The sequence below is a fragment of the Trichosurus vulpecula genome, chromosome 9 (genome assembly GCF_011100635.1).
Source record: "Trichosurus vulpecula isolate mTriVul1 chromosome 9, mTriVul1.pri, whole genome shotgun sequence".
Lineage (NCBI taxonomy): Eukaryota > Metazoa > Chordata > Mammalia > Diprotodontia > Phalangeridae > Trichosurus > Trichosurus vulpecula.
The window spans coordinates 147186467-147212002 of record NC_050581.1 but is presented as its reverse complement, the minus strand read 5'-3'; the positions used below and the strand labels follow the sequence as shown (position 1 = coordinate 147212002).

The window sequence follows — 25536 nt, the reverse complement described above, 5'->3', positions numbered from 1 at the left end:
AAAATACTGAAAAATACACTGAAGAAAACAACACCTTAAAAAACAGACTAACTCAAATGCTAAAAGAGCTCCAAAAAGCCAATGAGGAGAAGAATGCCTTGAAAGGCAGAATTAGCCAAATGGAAAAGGAGGTCCAAAAGACCACTGAAGAAAATACTACCTTAAAAAGTAGATTGGAGCAAGTGGAAGCTAGTGACTTTATGAGAAATCAGGATATTATAAAACAGAACCAAAGGAATGAAAAAATGGAATACAATGTGAAATATCTCCTTGGAAAAACCACTGACCTGGAAAATAGATCCAGGACAGATAATTTAAAAATTATTGGACTACCTGAAAGCCATGATCAAAAAAAGAGCCTAGATACCATCCTTCAAGAAATTATCAAGGAGAACTGCCCTGATATTCTAGAGCCACAGGGCAAAATAGAAATTGAAAGAATCCATCGATCGCCTCCTCAAATAGATCCCAAAAAGAAATCTCCTAGGAATATTCGTGCCAAATTCCAGAGCTCCCAGATCAAGGAGAAAATACTGCAAGCAGCCAGAAAGAAACAATTTGAGTATTGGGGAAACCCAATCAGAATAACCCAAGATCTGGCAGCTTCTACATTAAGAGATCGAAGGGCTTGGAATGCGATATTCCAGAGGTCAATGGAGCTAGGATTAAAACCTAGAATCACCTACCCAGCAAAACTGAGTATCATGTTCCAAGGCAAAATATGGATTTTCAATAAAATAGAGGACTTTCAAGCTTTCTCAGTGAAAAGACCGGAACTGAATAGAAAATTTGACTTTCAAACACAAGAATCAAGAGAAGCATGAAAAGGTAATCAAGAAACGGAAATTGCAAGGGACTTACTAAAGTTGAACTGTTTTGTTTACATTCCTACATGGAAAGATGATGTGTATGATTCATGAGACCTCAGTATTAGGGTAGTTGAAGGGAATATGCATATATATATATATATATGTTTATGTATATATATATAAGTGAATGTGTATGTATGTATATATCTATGTGTATATGTATGTATATGTATATATATGTGTGTGTTTATATATATATGTGTGTATATATATATATGTAAAAGACAGAGAGCAGACACAGGGTGAGTTGAAGATGAAGTGAAGATATCTAAAAGAAATAAAATGAAATTAAGGGATGAGAGAGCAACATACTGAGAGAGGGAGATAGGGAGAGATAGAATGGGGTGGATTATCTCGCATAAAGGTGGCAAGAGGAAGCAGTTCTGTGGGAGGAGGGGAGAGGGCAGGTGAGGGGGGAATGAGTGAACCTTGCTCTCATCAGATTTGGCCTGAGGAGGGAATACCATACATACTCAGTTGGGTATCTTATCCCACAGGAAAGAAGAGGGAGGAAGATAAAAAAAAATAAAAGGGGGGGGATGATGGAGGGGAGGGCAGATGGGGGTGGAGGTAATCAAAACAAACACTTTGGAAAGGGGACAGGGTCAAGGGAGAAAATTCAATAAAGCGGGATGGGTTGGGAAGGAGCAAAATGTAGTTAGCCTTTCACAACATGAGTATTGTGGAAGGGTTATACATGTGTGGCCTAGGTTGAATTGCTCGACTTCTTAGGGAGGGTGGGTGGGAAGGGAAGAGGGGAGAGAATTTGGAACTCAAAGTTTTAAAAACAGATGTTCAAAAAAAAAAAGTTTTTGCATGCAACTAAAAAATAAGATACACAGGCAATGGGGCGTAGAAATTTATCTTGCCCTACAAGAAAGGAAGGGAAAAGGGGATGAGAGGGGAGGGGGGTGATAGAGGGGAGGGCTGACTGGGGATCAGGGCAACCAGAATATATGCCATCTTGGAGTGGGGGGGAGGGTAGAAATGGGGAGAAAATTTGTAATTCAAACTGTTGTGAAAATCAATGCTGAAAACCAAATATGTTAAATAAATAAATTTAAATTAAAAAAAAACCTGTCCTAGCACACTGTCATATCTCCTTAAGTTAGGAATCCACTGAACAGATAATTTTCATCCTGTCCAACCATGCTTCCCCCAAACCCCTCACGTGACAGGGAGGAATTTGATTCCAAACTCAATACAATTTCTTATTAGGATCCCCACCCCCATACCTATCCCCTAGAATTCTATTCAGCAAGTGTTGGCTGAGCATCTACTAGGTGCCTAGACCTATCCTAAGCCCTGAGATAATCAGAAGAAAAAGTCATCAGCCTAACCCTCCTCTAGCCTAGCCAGTCCACCTACACCTTGGGTTTCCAACCTTCCTTTATGCCTTGGGAATCCCCAGTTTACTCAATCATTTCTTTCTTGTTCAATTAAGCAATCATTAATCTAGATTAAAGTAGATTAGACATTAATCTATTATAAGGCAAGGCCCTATGCTGGGCACTGAAGATGTAGGGCAAGCCTTAAAGGCAAAAAGAAGGCACAAAAAGGAAGCCCGAGGAGGGTATAGGCCAATCATAAAGCCAAAGAATATCCAAGCTAACAGGGACCTTTGAGGTCCAGCCTCTACTCGGTCCAGCCCCCTTATTTTACAACTGGGGGGGGATGGGGGGTGGTGGAAGAAGTGACTTAGCCCCACTCACACAGAGTTTAACAGGAGCAGCTGGGATGAGAATTTTGCATCCCTCCCCCCCCCACCTCCCCATCTAGGACTCTTTCTACGTCACTAAGTCTCCATCTTAGAGATTGGATCAAAAGGGCGAATTTCAGGACTGTTTACAAAAAGAGGACTGGAACAGTGAAAAGATCACTACCAGTGGAACCAGGTGACTTCGGTTCGAGCCCCTTAAGGCCCCTGGACCTGTTTCCTCACTTGTGAACTAAGAGAGAGGGTGGGATAAATGAGCCTGCGGTTCCTTCCAGACCTGTAGTTATGAGCTTATGAATGTCTTCTTTTTAATCACAGCTCCTTCTTTGGTGGCCATGGATAGAGAGCAGGCCTGGAGTCAGGAAGATCTAGCTTCAAATCCAGCCTCGGACACTAAGCTGTGTGACCCAGGTCAAGTCACTTCTGTCTCACCTTTTTCCTCAACTGTAAAATGGGATAGCGCCTACCTCCCAGCATTCTGAGGCTAGAGACATTTGTAAAGCATTTGGCAAACCACAAATGTGACTATTCCGGTGCTGTCTCCGTGAGTGATTGCTAGGCTCCCAGGGCCCCCAAACACTGGCCCTGCTGAATGTCTCATTGCCTTTATCCCGGGGTCTCTCTGCCCAGAAATCACGTGGTAACTGGAGGGGTTGGGAAGCTAACTGCAGACCAGTGCCAACCATGTGGAAAGGCGTTCAGGTGTGCTGAAACAAATTCCTTCCCCCGATCGCCCCATCCTTTCAGTGAAGTGCCTTTGGGGTCTGGGCTGGGGTTGGTGAGGGATGACCCACGCGAACCTCTCTCTCCATAAGCACTGACCAGACTGAGTGGCATAGGAGCCCGGCCCGGCGTCAGAGCAGGCTGGAAAGGTGTCGCGAAGACCCGCTAGCAGTCCGGGTGGGGTTCCCTTCAGCCACGTGCTGTCCCAGTATCCTGAGTGCCTCCGCCACTGCCACGTTCCGGGGGTCACTGCCAGGTCTGCCCTTCCCTCGCACCCTGGTACCCCCGAATGCAAACTCGACAAACATCCCTGGACAAGACCGCTCCACTCAGCTGGAGGAGAGGGGCAAGAGCGAAAGACGACTAGGGGCGGGGAGAAGGTCTGGCTCCGCCCTGCCGACCCTCCCCCTCCGGGCGCAGCGGGCTGGGGCGCAGAGCAGTGAGGGGAAGGAATCCGGGCGATCGGGTGGCCCCGCCCCGCCTCCCTCAGCTCCGCCCCCGGGGTGCCCATTATCTCCCTCCGCTGTCCGGGGAGGTCTGCTTGGTACGGGTCGGGCCGGGGCTAGGAGGGGAGCCGCGGCAGCAGTGGCGCCCGAGCCGGGAGCTCGGCGCTCGGGCTGCGCTCTGCGGCTCCTGCCCGGGGGGCGGTGGCGGCGGCGGCAGCGGCAGCGGCGGCTGCGCCTGGGAGTCGGAGGCGGCCGGGCTGCCCCGGGCTGGGGCAGCAGCCGCGGCCGGCGAGCCTCGCCTGGAGGTGCCTAGCCTGGGGAGCCACGATGAGGAAAAGCCGGGTGCAACGGATGGTGCTGGCCACATGTCTGGGCTCCCTGCTCCTGGTCATTTTCTACTTTCAGAGCGGCCCCAGCCCGGGTGAGTGAAAACGAGCGGGCTCGCTTGGGGAGGGGGCGGCAGGGCTCCCCGGGCCAGTCCCGGCGGGGCCTAGGGGAGCGCCCTGAGGCCAGCCCCGAAGGCTGCAGTCCAGTTGACTGGGGGTGAGGAGTACCCGTGCAGCCAACCTGTGGCACCGTCCCCACCTCCTGCCCCGGACCTGGCGGCTCTGCCCTAGGGTGCCCGGCCACTGGGCCACTCCGCTCCGTCGCTACCTCGCGCACAGCTAGCCCCTTTCGGTTGCACCCAGTCGCACCCGCACCGGGACAGCTCCAAGTTCGAGGCTGGGGCGGGACGGGACGGGACTGGACCGGACTGGACTGGGTGCACACGCGGGCTTTGGAGCAGGCAAAGATTGAGTGCGCCGGTCAGTCTCAGACAGATTCTGACCTCTTCCGTCCACCTCCCTTAGGAGCTCCTTCCCCACCTCCCCACTCCAGGTCCGCCACCTTCCTTTCCAAAGAGAGGGTGCCACGAGAACTAACTTAGTTTAGTAGAAAGAGCATTGAATCGTGAGTCGGAAGACTCATTTCCCTATCTACCTTTATGGCCGTGGGCGAGTCCCTTCACTTCTAAGGGCTTTAGAGAGGTATAAAATGCTGGAGGAAGGGTATTAGTGCCGGCCAGTGCGTGCAATGCGGTTTCAACAATCTAGGATTCTTTATGCATCCTAAAAGGATCCCAGGGACATCCAGGAGAGTCTGGAAAGAAAGTTGGAGGCTGGTGGTTGTCTAGCTGACTCCTGTATTGACCCAGCGCAGCAGCTGAAGCCCCGGGCACAATCCTTACTCCGGAGGAATCACGGCTTTGGGGGCTCCCAGCTGACTAGGGGTGGAAGAAAAGAGTTAAGCCTCGTTCTTGTGTGTTTCAGAACTTGGGGAACTGGGGCAAAGGTACTTCATTCTCCAGCCTGCAATTTCGCCTTAGTAGGCTGTTGGAACCAGGGAGCTCTTAGCATTGCGCACATTGGATGTGTCGGGGCCAGTGGGTATGAAACACAGGTGGGGAGGCTGGAAATGAGCTCACAGCCACGAGCAGAGTAAGGGAGAGGGTGCTCTGAAGGGATCTGAGCTCTGCAGATAACTAGCTATGGGACCTTGTGCAGGCCATTTAGTTTCCCTTTATGTAAAATTGGTGGATTGGACTAAATAACCTCTTCGGGTCCCATCTGGCCTCGGCTAGATTCCATAATTACAAGGCAGGTTTCTAACTTTGGAGCTTGAGGCAATAGTTCCAGGAGAGGGAAGGAAGGGAATAGGGGCCTGGCTCGGGTTCAGAGGGTTTAGAGATGCCTGAGACCTTGGAGGTCATCTAGGTCAACCCCCTCATTCTGCAGATGGGGAAGTGACCTGCACAAAGTCATGATCAAGCAAGCATTTATTAATGCCTGCGAGCCAGGGGCAGCTGGGTGTCGAAGTGGATAGAGTAGGGGGCCTGGAATCGGGAAGACTCATCTTCCTGAGTTCAAATCTGGCCTCAGACACTTAGTGACTGTGTGACCCTGGGCAAGTCACTTAACCCTGTTTGCCTCAGTTTCTTCATCTGTAAAATGAGCTGGAGAAGGAAATGGCAAACCATTCCAGTATCTTAGCCAAGAAAACCCCAAATGGGGTCACAGAGTCAGACAGGACTCAACAAAACAACAACTATGTGCCAGGTAGCATGTTAGGTGCTAGAGATACAAAGAAGAAAGTCCGGATCTTTAAGGAAGAGGTGGAGAGAGATAATAAATACCGATATAGGTATATAAAAAACACACACAGAGAAGATGCAAGGCAACCTTGGGGGAAGAGGCACTGGCAGTTGGGCAGTGGGTGGGGGATGACAAAAGCCTCAATGGGGAAGGAAGTACTTGAGCTGAGTCTTGAAGAAAACAGATTCCAATAGGAGGAGGAATTCTGTTATTGCAGGAGCCCCATTGGCAGGAGCAGAGGGGGTTTCACATTCCCCTTGGTTGGGGGTGCCTTGTCCTGTGTGTTCTGGCCTATTCTTCCATTTAAGGCTGGGGTGGTTTATAGGATAACACATTTAGGGCTGAATCATTTCTTGCCCTGGATATGAAAGAAAATTGACTCTCCCCCTTCTCCTTCTCTGGAATCCTGTGTGGGATAGTCTCTAACAACTCTAGAATGTGGGAGCTGCAGAGACCTCCACTGGGCAGTGTGGTATTGAGAGAAGAGCTCTGGACTTGGCATCAGAGGCAAGGCCCAAAGTGTTCCATACCCAAATTAGCTTTGGAAAAAACACCTTTAGTCATAGGAACCAAAGTATCATGAAAGTATTACAGATTAGAGAGCTGGAAGAGGCTTTATCCCACCCCCTCCCCCCCACCGCAACCACACATATACCCTCATATACCCACATTTTACTGATTAGAAGCTGAAGCCAAGAGAGTAGACATACCTCTGGTCACACTGTGAATTAGCAGCAGAGCCAGGCATTAGAACCAAGCTCCCCTGATGCCCCATCAGTTACTGGTTCCCTTCTGCCACTCTGCCCTCCCTACCTTTGGAGGATCGGCATCTGGATGGACAGATTCTGGTCTTTGTGGGCGTTAGCATTGTCCCTCCCGATCATCGGGTGACCTTGAGCAAACTACTTGAGAAAAAGAGCCAATGGTGATGTCACGCTCTAGGTCTGCCAAATATTTTACATATATTATCTCATTTGGTCCCTTTGCTTGATAATCTGTCCATTTCTTCCCTTGTCTGTATGTCAAAAGGGATGATTTCAAATGCTCCCTCTATTTCTCTATTCTACGGTACTTTTTATGAGAGGCTTTTCTTTATGAGAGGTGGTAAAAAGAGCACCGGCTAGCACGGGAGTTAGATGACCTGAGTTGTGGCTTCTAACCATGTCACTCTGGAGCACCAGTTAACCTCTCTGAACCTCAGTTTCCTCATCTATAAAATGAGAATAAAGATGCCTGTAGCCCCTTTGACAAGACTGATGTGAAATGAAGATGCACCCCTTGGGACCTGGGGAGCTAAACTTAGTCTAACAGCATTCCCATTGCAAAGCGATTTTCCTTTCATGTAAGTACGGCCAATGGCACTCTCTTGCTCAAAAACCTCCCGTGGCTCCCTATTGCCTCAAGGATAAAAAATATACCGTATTTGTTTGTTTTTAACTCTTTCATGACTCGGCCCCATCCTGTTTCTCCAGCTTCACTTTCCAGCTGCTCTTCTCTCCACACTCTACAGTCCTGCCAAATGGGCCTTCTTTCTGCTCCTCACACCTAATCCTCCATCTCCCATCTTCATGCCTTCACACCTCTGTCTCACAGGATCCCTCTTTTCCTTCAAGATGCAGTTCAGTAGTCATCTTCTAGAAGAAGCCTTTCCTGATCCCCCCCCCAACTGCTGCCACCCTCCCCACCCTAAACTACTTGGCATTTATTTTAAATTTATTCTGTTTATATTTATACATCATGTAGTCAGCTAGGTGGCCCAGTGGATAGAACTCTGGACCTGAAGTCAGGGAGACCTGAGTTCAGATCCCTCTTAGGGATCAATTAGCTGCGTGACCTTGGGCAAGTCACTTAACCCTTGTTTGTTTTGGTTTCTTCCTCTGTAAAATGGGCATAATAAAAACACCTACCTCCCAGGGCTGTTGTGAAGATCAAGAGTGGTAATAATTATAAAATGCTTAGCACAACGCCTGGCACATAGTAAGCGCTGTGTAAATTTTAGTGATTATCATATGTCATGATGTCTCTCATGATAGAATATAAATTCTTTGAGATTAGGGATTGTTTCAGTCTTTGGACTTGTACATAGTGCCTTGCACAGTGCTTGGAATATAGTAGGTGCTTAATAAATGCTTAGTGAATAATTGATTAAATGGTCTTGTCATGGCTGGAATTTTTTTTTTAATTTCTGGAGGGTGGGAAGGCAGGGCAATTGGGGTTAAGTGACTCACCCAAGGTCACACAGCTAGTAAGTGTAACAAGTGTCTGAGGCTGGATTTGAACTCAGGTCCTCCTGACTCCAGGGCTGGTGCTCTACTCACTGTACCACCTAGCTGCCCCTGGAATTCTTCTTTTGAGAATGGGCTACCAGGGCAAAAAAGAAAAGCAGTTTATTAATAGCAAACCCCAACTCATTTTTTCCCATCAGTGACCAGACTCAGCCCTGAATGACTGGGGGCTGTTTCTAAAAGTCAGACCTATCCCCAGAGGATAGAGATCAGCCACTGTTTCAACAATCTTGCTAGCAGCTACTGTGACTGTGTAAAACCTGCAACAACCAGCACACAGAATGCTGCAAGCCCAGGTTCTTTTGATCTGCTTTACTAAGGAAAGCAACGTTAAGAGGTTAACAATCTTACTTTAATCCAGCATACAAATATCATTCACTCAGCTCAGTGGGAAAAGCCAGCCCCCTGAGCTTTGGAGCAAATACAAACAAATTACAAACATCAACAGACAGACCTTGTCTGATTCAAATCTCAATGCACAGTTACCAGGGTTTAACAAAGTCCGAACATCCCTGGTTTACAAGCTGGAGGGCTCTTAACTACAGCTGCCCAGAGTCTCCACATCAGCGCACCGCCAAGAGTGAGAGCCCTAAGCAAATAGCTCTGTTCTCCCTTTTTATACAGTTTCAGACATCATCAAACGTCATCTGAGCGACCAGAACTCAGGCTCCTACGATTGGCTCTGGTGTTAGCAACTCTCCTTAGGACCCTGAGGGCTTCGTACTCACACAAGCTTAGCACCTAGTAGATAGGGGTGTGGGCCTGGGGTTTAGCACCTAGTAAAACTCAATCAAAGACACCCAATGTAATTAATATTACGGCCACCACCGAAGAGACTACAGAAGGTGAGAGTCTGGACCTTCAGAATGAGCCAGGGGCATTTTAAGTCTGGCTTCTAAGAAGCCCAATTTCACCTGCCCTTTCTCTTTTGGCGGTTGGGTCCAAGAGGTAATGAATGAGAGGAGTATTCTTTAGGAGAACAGACTCATCCACACAGGCTGGGCACGGGCCACGGGCTGGACTTTGTCCAATGTGGAGGGCAGACAGATTGTCTATGTAGTCCTCCCCATTCCAAACATCCTTCTTTGTGTGTGTCCTCACCAGGCTGTCCTCACCAGCCTGGCTTATGCTTTTCTTGACATGTGACTCAAAACATTTAGTCCAGCCCGGTTTTCTGAACCTTGGTTATCTCTAGTACAACAGGTGGTGATTCCTAAGGGACCCTTCAGCAAAGCTCGGGGCCAGTTATCGATGTCCTCCCCTACATGCAAACGTTCCTGTGCTCAACACTGTAAGAGGACGTTGGGAGGACACAGAGTAGCTTGGGGAGAAGGGCATTGGATCTGGAGTCCAGCTCTGCTACTTAATAGAAGCGGTAGTGACCTTAGATGAGTCATTTCTTGTTCTAGATTTAGATTTGTCTTCCTCTTTTGTAAATTGAGAGGATTAGATTAGCTGATCCATAAGCTTCCTCCTAGCTCTAGTAGTTTCTAAGTAAGAAAGTTAGGGCCAATTTCAGGCTCATAAAGAGGGTAGGGGGACATATGAAATTAGCATGGCCAGGAGGGCTTTATGTGTAGGTTAGCTCCTTAAGGGACTTTACCGACATTCCACCATCTGACTTAGGGCATTTCTCTGGTCATCCCTCAGGCCTGGAATATTTTCCCTCCTTATCTCATCTCCTGACCTCTTTCAAATCTCAGCTAAAAATCTCACCTTTTCAGGAAGTGATTCCCAACCTCTCTTAATGCCTCACTCTGTGAATATCCCTAGTTTGTCCTCTACAAACCTCATGTGTGCGTAGTCATTTGTGTATTGTCTTCTCCATTAGACTGAGCTCTTTGAGAGCAGGAACTGGTTTTTATCCCTGTTCATTGACTCCCCAGCACTGGCGCATAGTAGGTACTTAACAGATGCTTGCTGTTTTGACTTGACTTGATCCTGGCTCTTAGAATTTCAGAATCTCTGACGTCAACAATTTGATTTGTGTGTATGACATCCTTAAGTACTTGCACATACAGCACATTCCACTTCTTTTCTTGAAGGTGGTATTCATGATATGCAGGTTATTCCGATAGGCTTAAGCAGTTAAAGAGGTAGATATGGACATGGACATATTTAGATAGGTGGTGAGGCTTTTCAGTCTTTAAGGCTTTGGCTTCTTTCAGGTCTTAATCCTGAACCATATTTCCCATCCTGTTTTTCTCTGTCCTCTCCACCATGGCTTTAGTTACCATATATACTTGTATATGTCGACTTGGATGGAAGAATTATGTCAGGTCCTTCACAGGAATTCTGTACCTCCTCATTGGTGCATACATAACTTGAAGTTTTCTTCCTGGTGGCCTTTTTAATCTTACTCTTGAGCACCATCTACAAGGTGAGGTACCTTAAAATGATACTTCACTTTGGGCCCATGATAACAACTCCCTCCATTTACTTCTCCAAGGAGAACCTATGAAGTCATTTAGACTTCCATGGGCCTTCTGGTTTCATTTAGAACAAGAATGTTAATACCGAAAGAGTTGATTTCTTCCAGTAGTATGTCAACTTACCAGTCATTAGACAAGAATTGCACATTTAATCAATTTAACCAACAATGAAATAAATGTTTATAGTCTAAAAATGTTGTCATTCTTAACACCCCCTGCCTCTTTCTCCCCACTCTGGCTCTGTCCCAGCAGCAGCTGAAGGCAGTCAAGCAGGATTGAGGGACCGGGGACAGTAGGATTATTAGCATAAGCAAAAAGACCTCCCTGGGAAAATCACTGTTGCTTATACGCTAACGTGTATTAGAGGACAGGGAGCTGGAGAAATCCTATGAAGGCCTTGACATGATCCCCTCCAAACTAAGTCAACATGCACAGCTATATTTGGTGACTACAGTGCAAAGGTATGTGGGGGGAGGGGTGGTATGAGCAAGGTCAATTCACATCTGGAGCACAGTGTTCAGTTCTGGGCACCACATTTCGGATGAGGGGAGTCCAGAGCAATGGGACCAGGGTAGAGAAAAGCATGGAGTCTGTGCCATTTGAGGATTAGGTGAAAGAAATGGGGATGCTCAGAGTGCAGAAGAGAAGGTTCAGGTGGGACATGAGATCTGTCTTCTAGGATCCAAAGGACTGTGAATGAGGGAGGAGGCTTGTTCTGTTTGGGCCCAGAGGGCAGAACCAGGAGTAAAGGGTACAGAAGACAAAGAAGCAAATTTAGTCCCAGCTTCAGGGAAGTCTCCCAAATAATCAGAGCTAACCCAAAGTGGAATGAACGATAGGGGTTCTCTCTCACTGAAGTTTCCTGAGCAGAAGCTGGATGACCATTTATCAGGTATCGATCAATGTCAATCAGCAAGCATTTACTAAGTGCCTACTATGTGCCAGGCACTAAGGAGACAAGGTAAGAAATGAAGCAATTTCTGTCCTCAGGGAACTTGTATTCTGTTGGGAGAAACAACATGGGTTTATATTTATATTATATATACACACGTACATATATATGTTATTTACACACATATACATATATTGTGTATATTTATACACACACAGATATGTATGTGTGTATAGGTTGGGTTGGCTGGCCACCAATGGCCTTCCAACTCTACAATAATTGATTACCTAGAGCAGAGCTTCTTAAACTTTTTCCACTCACGACCTCTTCAGTGCTTCTTAAACTGTGGGTCGCAACCTCATGTCAGTCCCCTATTAAGGGACATCTTTTTGGTGATACCCCTTTCTCCATTTAGCCAGGTTGGGCCCCAGCCATTGCTGGGGCCATGTTGAAGCCTTTCCAGCTTGGTAGGTCCTGCTCGGGCCTGTTTTCTGCCTCAGCAGCTGAGCGCTATGCTAAGGTATTAGCGGATGGCTTGTATGGAAGCATTGCTCCTAGGAGAATCATACATAATTTTGCTGTGACTGACTTTTAAAGGATTCTTTCTGAGAGAAAAAGCATTCCAAGTGACTTTTGGTAGCCTCGGGGGCTGTAGGCAAGTCCTCACACAGAGCTTCTATTGTGTGCAAGCCCAGCTTACAGAGATGACATCCCAAGACATTCCCATAGTGACTCAGGTATGAGGGATGCATGGACATGACATGGCAGGGCTCAGCATGGCACCTTTTGGAAGAACTCCCCAGAAGGAGGGAAAGCTTGAATAACTGGGCCAAAGCTCCAAGCCAAGACTTTAAACCTTCTCTGTCCCATCTATAAAATCAGCGGTTGCTAGATGTGGCAAAATTAGAGGTGAGAAATTTATGGAGTAGAGATGGGGGGAGATGAGGAGATAAGAACAAGGTGGCCTTGGGGAGGGAGGAACAAATCTCCTTCCCTGGATCTTGTACCCAAGAGCAGATAGCAGATACTGCAGAGAAATTAGAGACCATGCTGGCTCCTAATATGGAGAACAACATTTCTCTACCTTAGGATTTAGAGCTGAAAGGGAGCTTAGAGGTCACATAGTCCAACTCCCTCATCTCACAGATGAAGAAACTGAGGCCCAGAGAGGGATCAGAGGTGGAGAGCTGGAAGGGACCTTAGTTATTATCTAGTGCCCGCCCCAAATTTTACGGTGGAGGAAGCTAAACCACAGCAAGGAGTGAGGATGTGTACAAAGGAAATACAACTAGTACTCAGAGCCAAGACTAGAAGCCAGGCTTTCTAGCTCCCAGAATACTCAGATGAGATAAATATATATTCCCATATACAAATATATTCTTGAACATATATTTATGTGTGAATATATTTATAAATATATTATGAACATAAACATACTTGTAGAGATATTCACATATATGAAGCATTTTAAAAACCTCGAAGAGCTATTTAAGTCTCAGCTGTTGGCATTTATTTTATTTCCATGCTGTGACATTAACATGCCTCCTTTCATAGCCTGCAGGACCAAAGAGACAGCAGACCTAGCTTAGGGGCCTGGAGTCAGAAGAGAAAGTGGGAGGACTGCCCACTTTGGATGTTCCTGGACTAACTAGCCTCCAAAAAAGGAAGGCACCGTGGAAACTTGTGCCTATTAGTGAAAGTTCTTGGGAGCCCCTCATTTGACAGAGGAGCCCCAGAGAATTGATTTGCCCAGGTCACAAGAGGAAAGAGAGGACCCCAAAAGGTCTCCTCATTCCCACTTCCAATATTTCTGCAGCTGTGCCATGGTGCCCCATTGGGCTTAGGATCGTAGATGTAGAGGTGAAAGCGAAAAACCCTTTGGCCATCTAGCCAACTCCCTCATTTTACAGATAAAGAAACTGAGGCCAAGAGAAAGAGGAAAAGTGATTTGCCCAAGGCCAAGTGACAGAGCAAGGATTTCAGCCAGGATCTCTGACTCCAAATCCAGCATTCTTTTCACCATGCCACCCTGATCTGGCCCTAACACTTCTAATTCTGCAAAATGAAAATTATTCACTCTTCTTTTAAAGGAAAAAATAGATAAGCATATGATTTTTTTTAAAAGACTCATAGGGCTCTAAAATGTTAGACCTGGGCTTGCTTCTCTGAGCCCCCCGATTCCCTTCCCTCCTCCATCAGCTTCACCTCTTCTAGGCCACTCGTTCAATCTTCAGGTTTCCTGAATGGGGGATAAAAAGGCAATGATGCCCAAGCCTGGATGACTCGAGCCGTAGGCTGTAGACTCAGGTCCCTAGGATAAGCGCTAGTGTGTGCAGGCAAATTCAGGGTACAGAAGTCGGAGGCTCCTCATCATGTTCCTGATGGCCTTTTGAGATCATTATGGAATTTAGAGCTGGAAAGGACCTCAGAGGCCATCTAATCTACCCCCATCATCTTACAGATAAGGAAACTGAGGCCCAGAGAACTGAAGTGACTTGTAAGCAGTAAGTAGCAGAACTTGGATTTGAAAGCAGATCTTTGCGGTGGTTGTCGTGGTTTCATTTCAGTCATGACTCTTCATGACCCCTTTTGGGTTTTCTTGGCAAAGATAGTAGAGTGGTTTGCCATTTCCTTCTCCAGCTCATTTTACAGATGAGGAAACTGAAACAAACAGGGTTAAGTGACTTGCCCAGGGTCACACAGCTAGTAAGTGTCCGAGGCCAGATTTGAACTCAAGAAGATAAGTTCCTGATTCCATGCTCAGTGCTCTAACCACTGGGCCACCTATATATCAATCTCTATAGTATCTACTCTCATAGGTACTATCTCTATGCTATCTATTCTCATAAATACTAGTCTATGTGCTATCTACTCTCATAGATACTATCTACTTTGTTTTTTCTGTTTCTTTTTTCCCTCCAGTTAAATAGTATTGTATTTTTTTCAAATTACATATAAAGACAGTTTTCAACATTCCCTTTTATAAGATTTTGAATTCCACATTTTTTTCTCCCTCTTCTCCCTCCTCCCCAAGATGGCATGCAATCTGATACAGGCTATACATATACAATCATATTAAACATATTTCCACATTAGTCATGTTATGAAAGAAGAATCAGAACAAAAGGGAAAAAACACAAGAAAGAAAAAAAAGAGAAAATAGAGTGTTTCCATCTGCATTCAGACTCCACAGTTCTTTCTCTGCATATGGACAGCATTTTCCATCATGAGTCTTTTGGAATTGTCTTAGATCATTGTATTGCTGAGAAGAGCTAAGTCTATCATAGTTGATCATTGAACAATGTTGCTGTTACTGTGTACAATGTTCTCCTGGTTCTGCTCACTTCACTCAGCATCAGTTCATGTAAGTCTTTCTAAGTTTTTCTGAAATCCACCTGCTCATCATTTCTTATGGCACAATTGTATTCCATTACATTCATATACTCCAACTTGTTCAGCCATTTCCCAATTGATGGGCATCCCCTCAATTTCCAATTCTTTGCCATCACAAAAAAAGGCTGCTAAAAATATTTTTGTGCATGTGGGTCCTTATCCATTTTTTATGATCTCTTTGGGATATAGACTTAGCAATTGTATTGCTAGATCAAAGGGTATGCATAGTTTTATAGCCATTTGGGCATAGTCCCAGATTGCTCTCCAAAATGGTTAGATCAGTTCACAACTCCACCAACAATGCATTAGTGTCTCAAAGTTCCCACATCTTATCCAACATTTATCATTTTCCTTTTTTGTCATGTTAGCCAGTCAGATAGGTCAGTGAGGTACCTGAGAGATGTTTTAATTTGTATTTCTCTCATAGGTAATAGTCTATATACTACCATAGATACTGATCCATATGCTATCTATTGTCATTGATATTATCTATATACTTATCTTCTCTCATAGATACTAGTCTGTGTACTAGAGAGCTGGAAAAGATGTTAGATGTCATTTAGTTCAACCCCTTTATTTTACAGATAAGGACATTTTTGTGCAAAATTTAAATGACTTGCCTAAGATATCAGTTCTAAGTTAAGGCAGCAGAATTTGAAACCATATCCTCTGACTCCAACCCACTTCCACCTCACCTTTCTACCTCCAGTCTAACCCCTTCAATTTTACAGATAAGTAACCTAAGGCACAAAAATATGTTTTATCCAGGTAGGTCACACAGTAGTAAGTAACTGAGCTATTCAGGATTAAAGCTAACTCTTCTAAGTCTGAATCCAGTCTTCTCTGTATTATACCATTCTGACTCTTGGTGGGGATAGAGCAGATACCTAGAAATGTCTTCTCCATTCCCCTCTTTCCTCTCCTGCCACCAAGTCACTGAAGAACCGAGCTTTAAAATTGTCCCAAATACTATGAATATTCCAAATGAAAAACATAGAAAAGAATAGAAGGTTGGGACTCAGTTTTTTTTGGACATTTATTAAATATTACTATGTACAAAGTCACAACAAGCTGCCCCTGAGCATGAGAGTGGGGGTGAAATCTCAGGTTAGACAAAGAACAAATACTACAAGACACTATAGTAGACACCGGGGCCCCAAAGATGAAACAATAAAATAAGGGACAGCCCTCAAGGAGCTTCCAAGGAGAGTAAGGCAAGGCTTTCCATGTTGTCTCTAAAGGTCCTGCTTTAATGAATAAATTCAAAATGTGTTGGGTTTTTTTTTTTAAACATCTCTCTCCCTCCCCCAATGCTTAAGGATTTGTGAGAATGTGAGTGGTCCACCAGTGTAGATCACAGTCCCTCCCCCGCCCCCGACTCTTACCCCAACTGAGTAAAAGGGCTTTCAAGAGTTTCTGTGGCCAACAAGTGACCATCCTGTAGCCCGCAGGGTGATCCGTGAGAATCTGTGGCAGACGTGTGGGTCCATTGCTGGTCTGCACTTGAAGCCTTTGCAGCTTGGTTTCCTACCTTCTAGAATTTCTGCAGAGCCTCCAAGCACTCCACCTTCATACTACTATGAGGCCTGAAAGGAGGGGAATTTGAGCGGATTAGGGTTTGGTGTTTTTGTCTTTAGGATATCAGACAGTAAGTCACATTTATACAATGCTTTGTTCTGCAGACCCTGTGAGGTACATAGTACAAATGTTATTCCTTTTTTAGGGAGAGGGATGGGGTCCTATGGGAAACTTTTAGTGTGGAAACACCCTCTAATAATTTCATAGCTCCCCTGTAACTTTTAGTCATAGAGTTGCACATGAGTCCATGATCACCCACCCTGCATATGTCAGAGGAAAGATTCGAATCCAGGTCTTTCTGACTCAAAGGCTGACCCTACATTCATTTGCATTATACTGCTTCTTCCTCCTCCCTATCCCAGCACCCCATTTTACAGATTGGGAAATTAAGGCTTAGAAAAGTGAAGAAATTTATCCAGTGTCCCACTCCTGTTGGATGTTAGCTTGAGTTTAAAATGCTACTCCCTTGAAGGGGGAGTGGGGCAGTGGCTAGGGGGCATCTTCGTTTTAAAAGTGAGACAGCCATTAAATGACCCAGGCAGGACTAGACCCCAACCGTGGTGATTGAAGGTCCAGGGTCCTTTCCACTAAACCAGGGCTGCTTCCAGCTGTAGATTCAACCACGCCCTATTTTCTTGTTCTTTGTGATTGTAAATTAAGATTTTTCATGTGCTGAAAAAGAGTTTACCCTTCTGAATGGATCCATATCCCCCTTCTGATCTCTCTGCTAGTCTCTTGCCTTGCAAAGAACTTTTAGCCCTAGAAAATAGAGAGGAACAGCCCCCATCAGGATTTTAGTGGTGACTGTATAGTTACATCTGTAAGGGTGCACAAATTACATCAGAGTTAATGTCAGACAACAAAATTAGTGTTCCATGAATTATGTAGGTCATTGCAGTTGTGCAGACCTGGCCCACAAGGCACCTTGGGATCCGGTAAGGGATTCCATTATTTTTTAGTCTTAGCCTAGGATCTCTAGTGAACTTGACACTTTGGTTAGTTGTTACCGAGTTGTTTTGGCTGGTTAGTTTTTAAAGAAAATACTTTGTTAAGATCTTATGAAAGTGAATGTTGGAAATTATCTTTACATGTAATTGGAAAAAAATAAAAATAATATTAAGTGGAAATAAAATAAAATAAAATAGTGGCAAGCTTTGCTGAATATTTGTGACAATAATAACAATAAAGTGACATTTGTAAAGGAAAAATACTTTGATAATAATATTTCAATATAATTGGTTTCCTTTGCCATGTGTGTTATTTTATGCATTTTTAAATGGCATTTTGAATCCGTAGTTATACTAGATAGCCCAAGGGGTCCATGACACCAAGAAGGTTAAAATCCCAAAGTCTATGTTGCTTGTGAGGGGTTGGCAGCCACTTGCATGTGTCCCAAAGGAGGCATACAGAATGATTTTTGAGTGACATGGTCAGGACCAGCCCTGGGAAAAAAATTCCCAATTTTTGTTGGCAAGGTTTGTCTTTGGCAGCGTTCCCCCACCCATATCAATGCCTTTTTCCGCCCTCTTTGGTACAAGTACCGTCCTTTGGGGACTTCATTGTGTCCCTCCCCGCCAATCCCAGACATCTAGCCTGTGTCCGGCTCCAGCATTTAGCTGACTGTTAGCTAATCCTTGCAAATTGATCACTTGGGTTTCAAATGTGACTCCCTCCTGGGGGTGGGGTCAAGGACATTTGCATTTCTAAATGGTCTGTGAAAAAAGCCCTGGACCTAGAGTCTAGAGGCCAAGTTTGAGTCCCCGGGCTTATTACAACTTTGGACAAGCAATAAAACTTGTTACAGCCTTGGGTAAATCACTTTCCCTCTTTTGGCACCTGTAAAAAGAGGGAGTTGGATGAGTTGATATCTGAGGGTAATTCAGCTAGGGCAGCCAGGTGGATAGAGCACTGCCATGACTGGAATCAAGAAGACCCGAGTCCAAATCCGCCTTCAGACACTTACTGGCTGTTTGACCCTGGGCAGGTCACTTAACCTCCTTTGCCTCATTTGTGTAAAATGAGCTGGAGCAGGAAATGGCAAACTACTCTAGTATCTTTGCCAAGAAAACCTCAAATGGGGTCACAAAGAGTTGGACATGACTGAAACAACTGGACAGCAACAACTGGGCTACATCCAGTGCTGAGATTTGATGGCTGAGATACAGTGGCATCCCAGGATTCTCAGACTAAGGCTTCTAAGACCCCCCTGTATTTTTAAGGCCATAGGATCTTGGCTTTAGAGCTGGATAGGGCGTAGTCCAGGCTTACAGTGGTAATAAGCATCACAAACAAAATTTGAACCCAGGCCCTGGATTTCCAGAGCTAGGATTCTTTCCATCGTACCACGTGGAAGATAGTAGAAAGAAATCCACGGCTGCTTTCTCCTCCTGACCCTCTGTCCTCTCCTAGCAAAGCCAGGAGCCCCTCTGGGGCCGTGCGTAGAACATCTTGCCTGGGAGTCAGGAGACTTGGTTCTAGGCTTCACTCTGTTCCTTACACACCCACAGGCAAACTGCTTCTTTCGGGGTCTCAGTTTCCTCATCTGTAAAATGGAGATACTGGATTAGATGAACATCTCTCTCCTCCCTAGAAGACTATAAAGTTTATATCTTTCCGGTTGTCATTTTATAGATACCACTCAGAAAAAAAAAAATCTAAATAAAAGCTCGTGAGATACAAATATTATAGTAATACTATGTAATATTTTTATTAATATAATAGTAATATAACATAACTGTCTCATACTTAAAATTTTGTGTAGCCCTTTCACATCCATTATCTCTTCTGATCCTTACAACATGCTTGTAAAAGTGAAAATCGTTTTTCCCTCTTTCCTGAGGGCCAGCGGGGGAAAGTGAGTTATTTGGATAAGTTATCAGTAGAGGTTCAACTAAAGTCCGGGTCTTCTCAAAGCGTGAAAGCTGGAAGGCATTCTAGAGGGCATCTACTCAAATTATTATAGCTAGCAATTATGTGCCACCTACTGTGTGCCAGGTGCTGTCAAAGCGCTTTACAAATATCATCTCATTTGATCCTAACAGCAACCCAGGGAGGTAGATGCTATCATTATTTTCCCCTTTTTATAAATAAGGAAGCTGAGACAAACAGAAATTAAGTGACTTGCCCAAGGTAGCACAGCAAATAAATCAGCAGAGGCTGGATTTGAACTGGGTTCTTCCTGATGCTATGTATGTAAAGTGTTCACAAACTTCGAAAAGAACTGTATAAATGTTAGCTATATAATATAGAGTTATGAATGTGTGACCTTGGGCAAGTCACTTAACCTGTTTGCCTCATTTTCATCATTCATAAAATGAGAGAATTGGCCTCAATGGCCTCTAAGTCCTTTCCATTGAGCTAGTAGGATCCTGTGTTGTTTTTCTGGGAACGGAAGCTCCCTTTAATTTCTTTGTTTTCATTTTTGTCTTTGTAACTCCTCAGCACCTAGTATAGTACTTGGCCTATAGTAGGTGATTAATAAGTGCTTGTTGAATGAATAACCACTCCCCTCCCTCCACCTTGCACCTCTCCTGTGGTCTCTTTCTTCTGTGCATTGTACATCATCGTGTCTCTATCTTATCATCATTAATAGCCTGGAAGTTACTTAAGGGCAGAATCTGTATTGGACTGAATGGCCTTCTTTATAACTTTCTTAGCATTTAGCACAGTGCCGAACTCACAATAGGCACTTAATAAATGCTTGTGAACTACTTGATTCCAGCTCTGTAATCCTACCAAAGAATGCTTGGTTCCTGTGGGTATAAGACAAGAGCTTCAGCTTCCCTCCTTCCAGCCTGGTCTAGCTAGGCCAAGGTTACAAGGGCCAGGGAGCTGGCCCTGCCAGCCTGCCGCTGCTGCTGCTGCTGCTGCTCCAAGGGCCAGGCAGGCACAAACCCAGCACTCTGTCCTTTCCTTCCTTTGTGACGTGAGGGGGTTGAACTGGAACCTCTTCCCTTCCAGCCCCATGAGCCTAGGATATGCTCTGACTGAGTGTCCCTGCTCCAAAGGTGAAAGGAAGCGGGTTTAGGCCCATGGGACCTTGATAAGAAAACAGGAAAAAAAGCATTCTATGTCTGGGGAGGGCTGAAGGAATAGCGAGGGCTGCTGTTCCCCCGAGGCAGAAAAAGAATGTGGAACAATGAATAGAATCAGATTGGAAGGCAAAGTGGTAGGTGGGTCAGTAACACATTAAAAGGAGAAGTGGGTCCTCCATTCTGGCCCAACCACCAGCCCTGAGCAGTGGGGAAAGTAGCATACTCAGGCAGAGGAACTGGGGCTCAGTGTCTCACTCTGTCACAAACTATACTTGCAGCCACAACAAGTAATTTCTCTCTAGGTCCAGGCATCATCAGCTCTAAAATGAAGGAATGGTATTAGGTGATCTCTCCATCCTCTGTTCAACCACTAAAGGGATTTTTCTAAAATGCAAGTCTGATGATGTCACACACACACACACACACACACACTCACACGCTTATTCCCTATTTCCTCCTGGCTGTGTTTGCCATTCAAAGCTCTTTATAGCCTAACCCCCACCTACCTTTCCAGTCTTCTTACTTATTCCCCAGCACATATTCTTCAATCCAGTGACACTGGCCTCCTGGATGGTTTATGGACAAAAGGACAAAACACCCTATCTCTAGTGTCTGGGCATTCTCTCTGACTGTCTTCTGTGCCTGGAATGTTCTTCCTCCTCCTCTGGTCCCACTACTAACCTTCCTGGCTTCCTTTATGTCCCAGCTAAAATTCCACCTTCTAAAGAAAGCCTTCCCCAACCCCTCTTTTTTAATTTTATTTTCAATTTATGAAATAAAACAAGCATTTCCATAACATAGTAGATTTAAAAAGAAGATGATGGCACATGAAACTGCAAATCTATTATGTACAACTTAATATTCCTTTTAATATTCCCAACTCCTCTTAATTTTAGTGCCTTCCCTCTGTTAATTATTTCTTATTTACCTTGTATATGGCTCACTTTGAATATATTTGTTTGCGTCTTGCCTCCCTCATTAGACTGGTCAACTCCTTGAGGTCAGGAACAGTCTTTTGCTTCTTTTTCTATCCACAGTGCTTAGCACAGTGCCTGGCACATAGTAGGTGCTTAACAAATGTTTATTGGTTGATTGGTGTCCCTTCCAGCCCTAAACATCTACACATCTCTCAGACCATTTGTATACCAACCATTCAAAAAAATATTTTAAATAAAAACTCACGAGAAGCATATCAGAATTTAGCACACGACATCTGTATGTCAATCAACAAGCTCTTGGGTGGAACGGGAGGCTGAGTGGAGTGTGGGTGATTTTCACAGCCCTTTGACATCTGCTATCCTATCTGATCCTCATACCATAACTGCTGAGGAGGCCAGGAAGTCTGCAATTTTCAATATGGGGAAGCTAAGGTCCAGAATGGGAATTAGTAATAGAATTGGGATTAGAACTCAGGTTTTCCCAGAATGTTACAGCTAGAAAGAACCATAAATCATTTCATCTAACTCTCCCCCTCTCCCACTTTTTTTTGGAGGGGGGAAGGAGTTAAGTGACTTGGCCAACGTCACACAGCTAGTAAGTGTGTCAAGTGTCTGAGGCCGGATTTGAACTCAGATCTTCCTGACTCCAGGGCTGGTGCTGTACTCACTGTGCCACCTAGCTGTACCCCTCTCCCACTTTGCAGATGGGGAAACTGAGAGCAGAGGTGCCTTGTTCAAGGTCACATAGTGAATGAATGGTGGTAGTGAGCCTAGGACTCAGATCTTCTGACACTGCACTATAGTTGCCTTAGGCACCGGGCAAAACAGCCTTCCTCTTTCTCTTCCTCCTCCTCCTGATCTTTCCTCTCTGTCTCCCTTGGAGTACATGCCTGAGTATCATAATGATTAAGATCATTGGAACTTTTCGGGGGAAGAGAAGAACAATTCCTGTTTAAGGGCTTGGTGGCCCCATCATATTTCAGGGCTTGGCATCTTGGCTCAAGGGTTGACATCTTCTCTGCCATTCAGAGAGCTGGGTCGGAGAGCCGCCTCTCCTAGAGAGAAGGCCAGGTTCTCACAAAGGCAACGATGGTCAGTGGCTCATACTAGTGGACTGCTGCTAGTAATGCCTTATTTTAACAGATACAGAGCTGGTCTTGTGGTCAGAAAGAGTTGGGTTCTAGCCCTCCTCCCTCTGACATATATTGGCTGTGGGCCCCCGGCAAATCATTAGCCTCTCAATACTAAACCAAAATAGTCCTTCGGGCCATCTTTGGCATACCAGCGATCATTGCTTTAATCATAGTAATTACGGAGAGCTAGAAGAAGCTGTAGAGACGTAGCAGAAGAAACCAAAACCACATGGAAAGAGGGTGAAGCGCGTGTCATCCCCGTCATCCCGTCTGCTACTGGAATTGTCCTAAAAATACTTCCATTGAACCAGAAGAAGATGAATCCCAATATTTTTATTCATTTTCAGAATGGAGTTATTTTTATCCACTTGTCCAGCCGTCCAAAGAACAGTACAGCTCCTTGAGAACCACAACTGTCTTTTGCCTATCTTTGTTTCCCCAGCACTGAGCACAGTGCCTGGCACACAGTAGGTGCTTAATAAATGCTTATTGACTGACATAAAATGTAAAATATGCCCACGGCATAGAAACCTGTCCCATGACCACTTCTATTTGAACACCATCAAAAAAGATGAGAGCAAAATGAATAGTATCCATTAGGATACGGACTGGACTCTTGGATGTGAAAACTCCCTCTACCCATGTGTGCTGGCCGGCATCGTCTCTGCAATTTATAATCTTGAAGAGTTGCCTAGAGCACTGAGGAATCAAATGACTTGCCCAGAGTCACATGGCCACTGTATGACAAAGGCAGGATTCGAACCCAGGTGTTCCTGACCATAAAGATAACCCTCTGTCCACTTCAGCAAACAGCCTCATCACAACGATAATGGGCATCTCAGCATCATCTTATGGCACCAATGTGCTCAGCATATACTTTGTGTCATTTGATTCTCTCAGCAATTGCTCTGAACTACATGACAAATATTAACCCCCAGGAAACAGTGAGATGCTCAAAAGTGGAGAGATTCATTGAAAGGCACTCATGATTGACCTCCTGATTCCTCGTGATTAATTTAAATATAAACCATTTAGTGAGGCCTCCTGTGGTGCAGAAGTATGCTGATGACAGTCAGAAGATAGGATAAAATATTTCCTTCCTCTCAGAGGTGGGGGGCTACAGGAGCAGAATGTTGTATATACTGTTGTATTATTAGTCAGTTTTGCTTACCTATCTTTGTTCTTTCTCCTAGAAAAATCTACTTAGGCTCTTTGCCTACATTTCTTCCCCCTACTTACTCCTTAGCTCTTTGTAATCTGGCTTCTGATCTTGTCAGCCAACTGAAATTGTTATCTCTGAAGTTCACTATCTTTTAATCACCAAATCTGATGGTCTTGAGTATTTGAAAACCGTTCATTGTCCCTATGCTCTTCCTGAATACAGAGCTACTCTCTTCTGTCATGGTTCTCTCCTGCTCAAGGGCTTCAATAAGGTACTGTCCTACTCAGAATCTATGATCCTTTGCTAGGTCATTGTCTATATCCTATCACCTAATTGTGGGGTATCCGCTCTGTCCTGGACCCTCTGCTCTTCATCTGATGACCTCATCAGCTCCCATGGGTCCAATGATCATCTCTAAGAGATGACTCTCAGACCTATATATCCAGGCTTGTGTTTCCTGAGCTTCAGGCCCACATCGCTAACTGCCTGGGAGATATTTTTAAATTGATTGTACCATAGACATCTCAAATTCAAGACATTCAAAATAGAGCTCATTGTGTTTCCTCCAAAACCCACCCATCTACTGAACTTCCCTGTTTCTGTCTTCCTTATTTCTCCACCTCCCATCTCTGAACCTTTTTATCGGCCACACTTTATGCCTAGAGAATGCACTCGCTCCTCCTCTCCACCTCAGAGTCCCTCCCTTCCTTCAAGACACAGATCAGGCACCACCTTCTACATGGAGCATTTCCTGATCCCCTCCTGATAAATGCTGCCCGAAACCTAAAAGGCAGAAGCCTGTGTTTCTTCTGCCATACTGCCCTGCCTCAGTTACTCCTGTCTTTCTTCAGGAGGTACAAGGTCCCAGTAATCCTCTTGCAAACCTCCTTGGGTGCAGACTTGCCTCCTTGCTTCCTTCCGAAATGCCTTTGCCAATGGGGCAAAGCATCATGCCCAAGGGGTCTTCAGTGTGATCTTGGATCCCAGCTGATGGGTCTTCAGAACCAAAGACAGAAAAACTAGGCTCACTATGGTCCAGGAAGGGTTGAGGTTTTGTTGGGGCTTTTTTTCCTCCTAAACAGATGTAGAATGTCTGCTTTTGCCAAATCAGCTCTGGAGCAAGTCCAAAGCAAGGCCCGCTGTGATCACATTCCAGCCTGAATGCAAACTGAAGTCCAGGCCAGGGAACAATGCCTGGCTTGTAGGTGCCGTCCAGTATCGAGGCTGAAGGGCAGCTTCTCCCTGAGCAGGGAACCCCTCCTGGGCAGGGCAAACAGCCAGAGAAAGCTTTGGAAGGAAGTATCACTGGCCACAATCAAACAATACAGACACCGGAGCCTCATTGCAACTTAGCATTCAGGACCTGGTCTAGAATGCAATTCACCATTCCTTTTATAATGGAGTGCCAGCCCCACTAAGCCAGTGCTGGTCCCTGAGAGCAAGCAACTAGAGCTTCTCTTGGTCTCCTAGGTCCTTGGCTAGACACTTTTGAAGGGCTTAGGAAATCCAATGATTGGAATATTATATCCCTTGAGGACAAAGAGTAAATACTTACTGTGACCTCTCCCTCTCTCTCTCTCTCTCTCTCTCTCTCTGGATCTCTGTTTATTCTATTATAAAATGATGGTACCAACCAACGAGCATTTATTAAGAATGTACGATGTGCCAGGCGCTGTTCCAGAGGATACAGAGACATAAATGAGCAATCCCTGTCCTTCCGGAACTTATGAACTAGCAGGGGAAAACAACATGTCCATATAGAGGTAAATTCCAAATACATACAAGGTCATTTGGAGGGAAGG

General features: G+C 45.1%; 1 protein-coding gene across 1 annotated transcript in view; it reads left to right on the top strand.

Annotated features, from left to right (window-relative positions):
- The first annotated feature begins 3979 nt into the window (after window positions 1-3979).
- CHST13 (carbohydrate sulfotransferase 13) overlaps window positions 3980-25536 on the top strand; it is a 55874-nt gene continuing 34317 nt past the window's right edge. Inside the window, exon 1 of the mRNA XM_036738793.1 lies at window positions 3980-4176. Coding sequence (XP_036594688.1) covers window positions 4083-4176 — 94 coding nt within the window. The 5' untranslated portion in view covers window positions 3980-4082. The remainder of the gene's footprint in view (window positions 4177-25536) is intronic.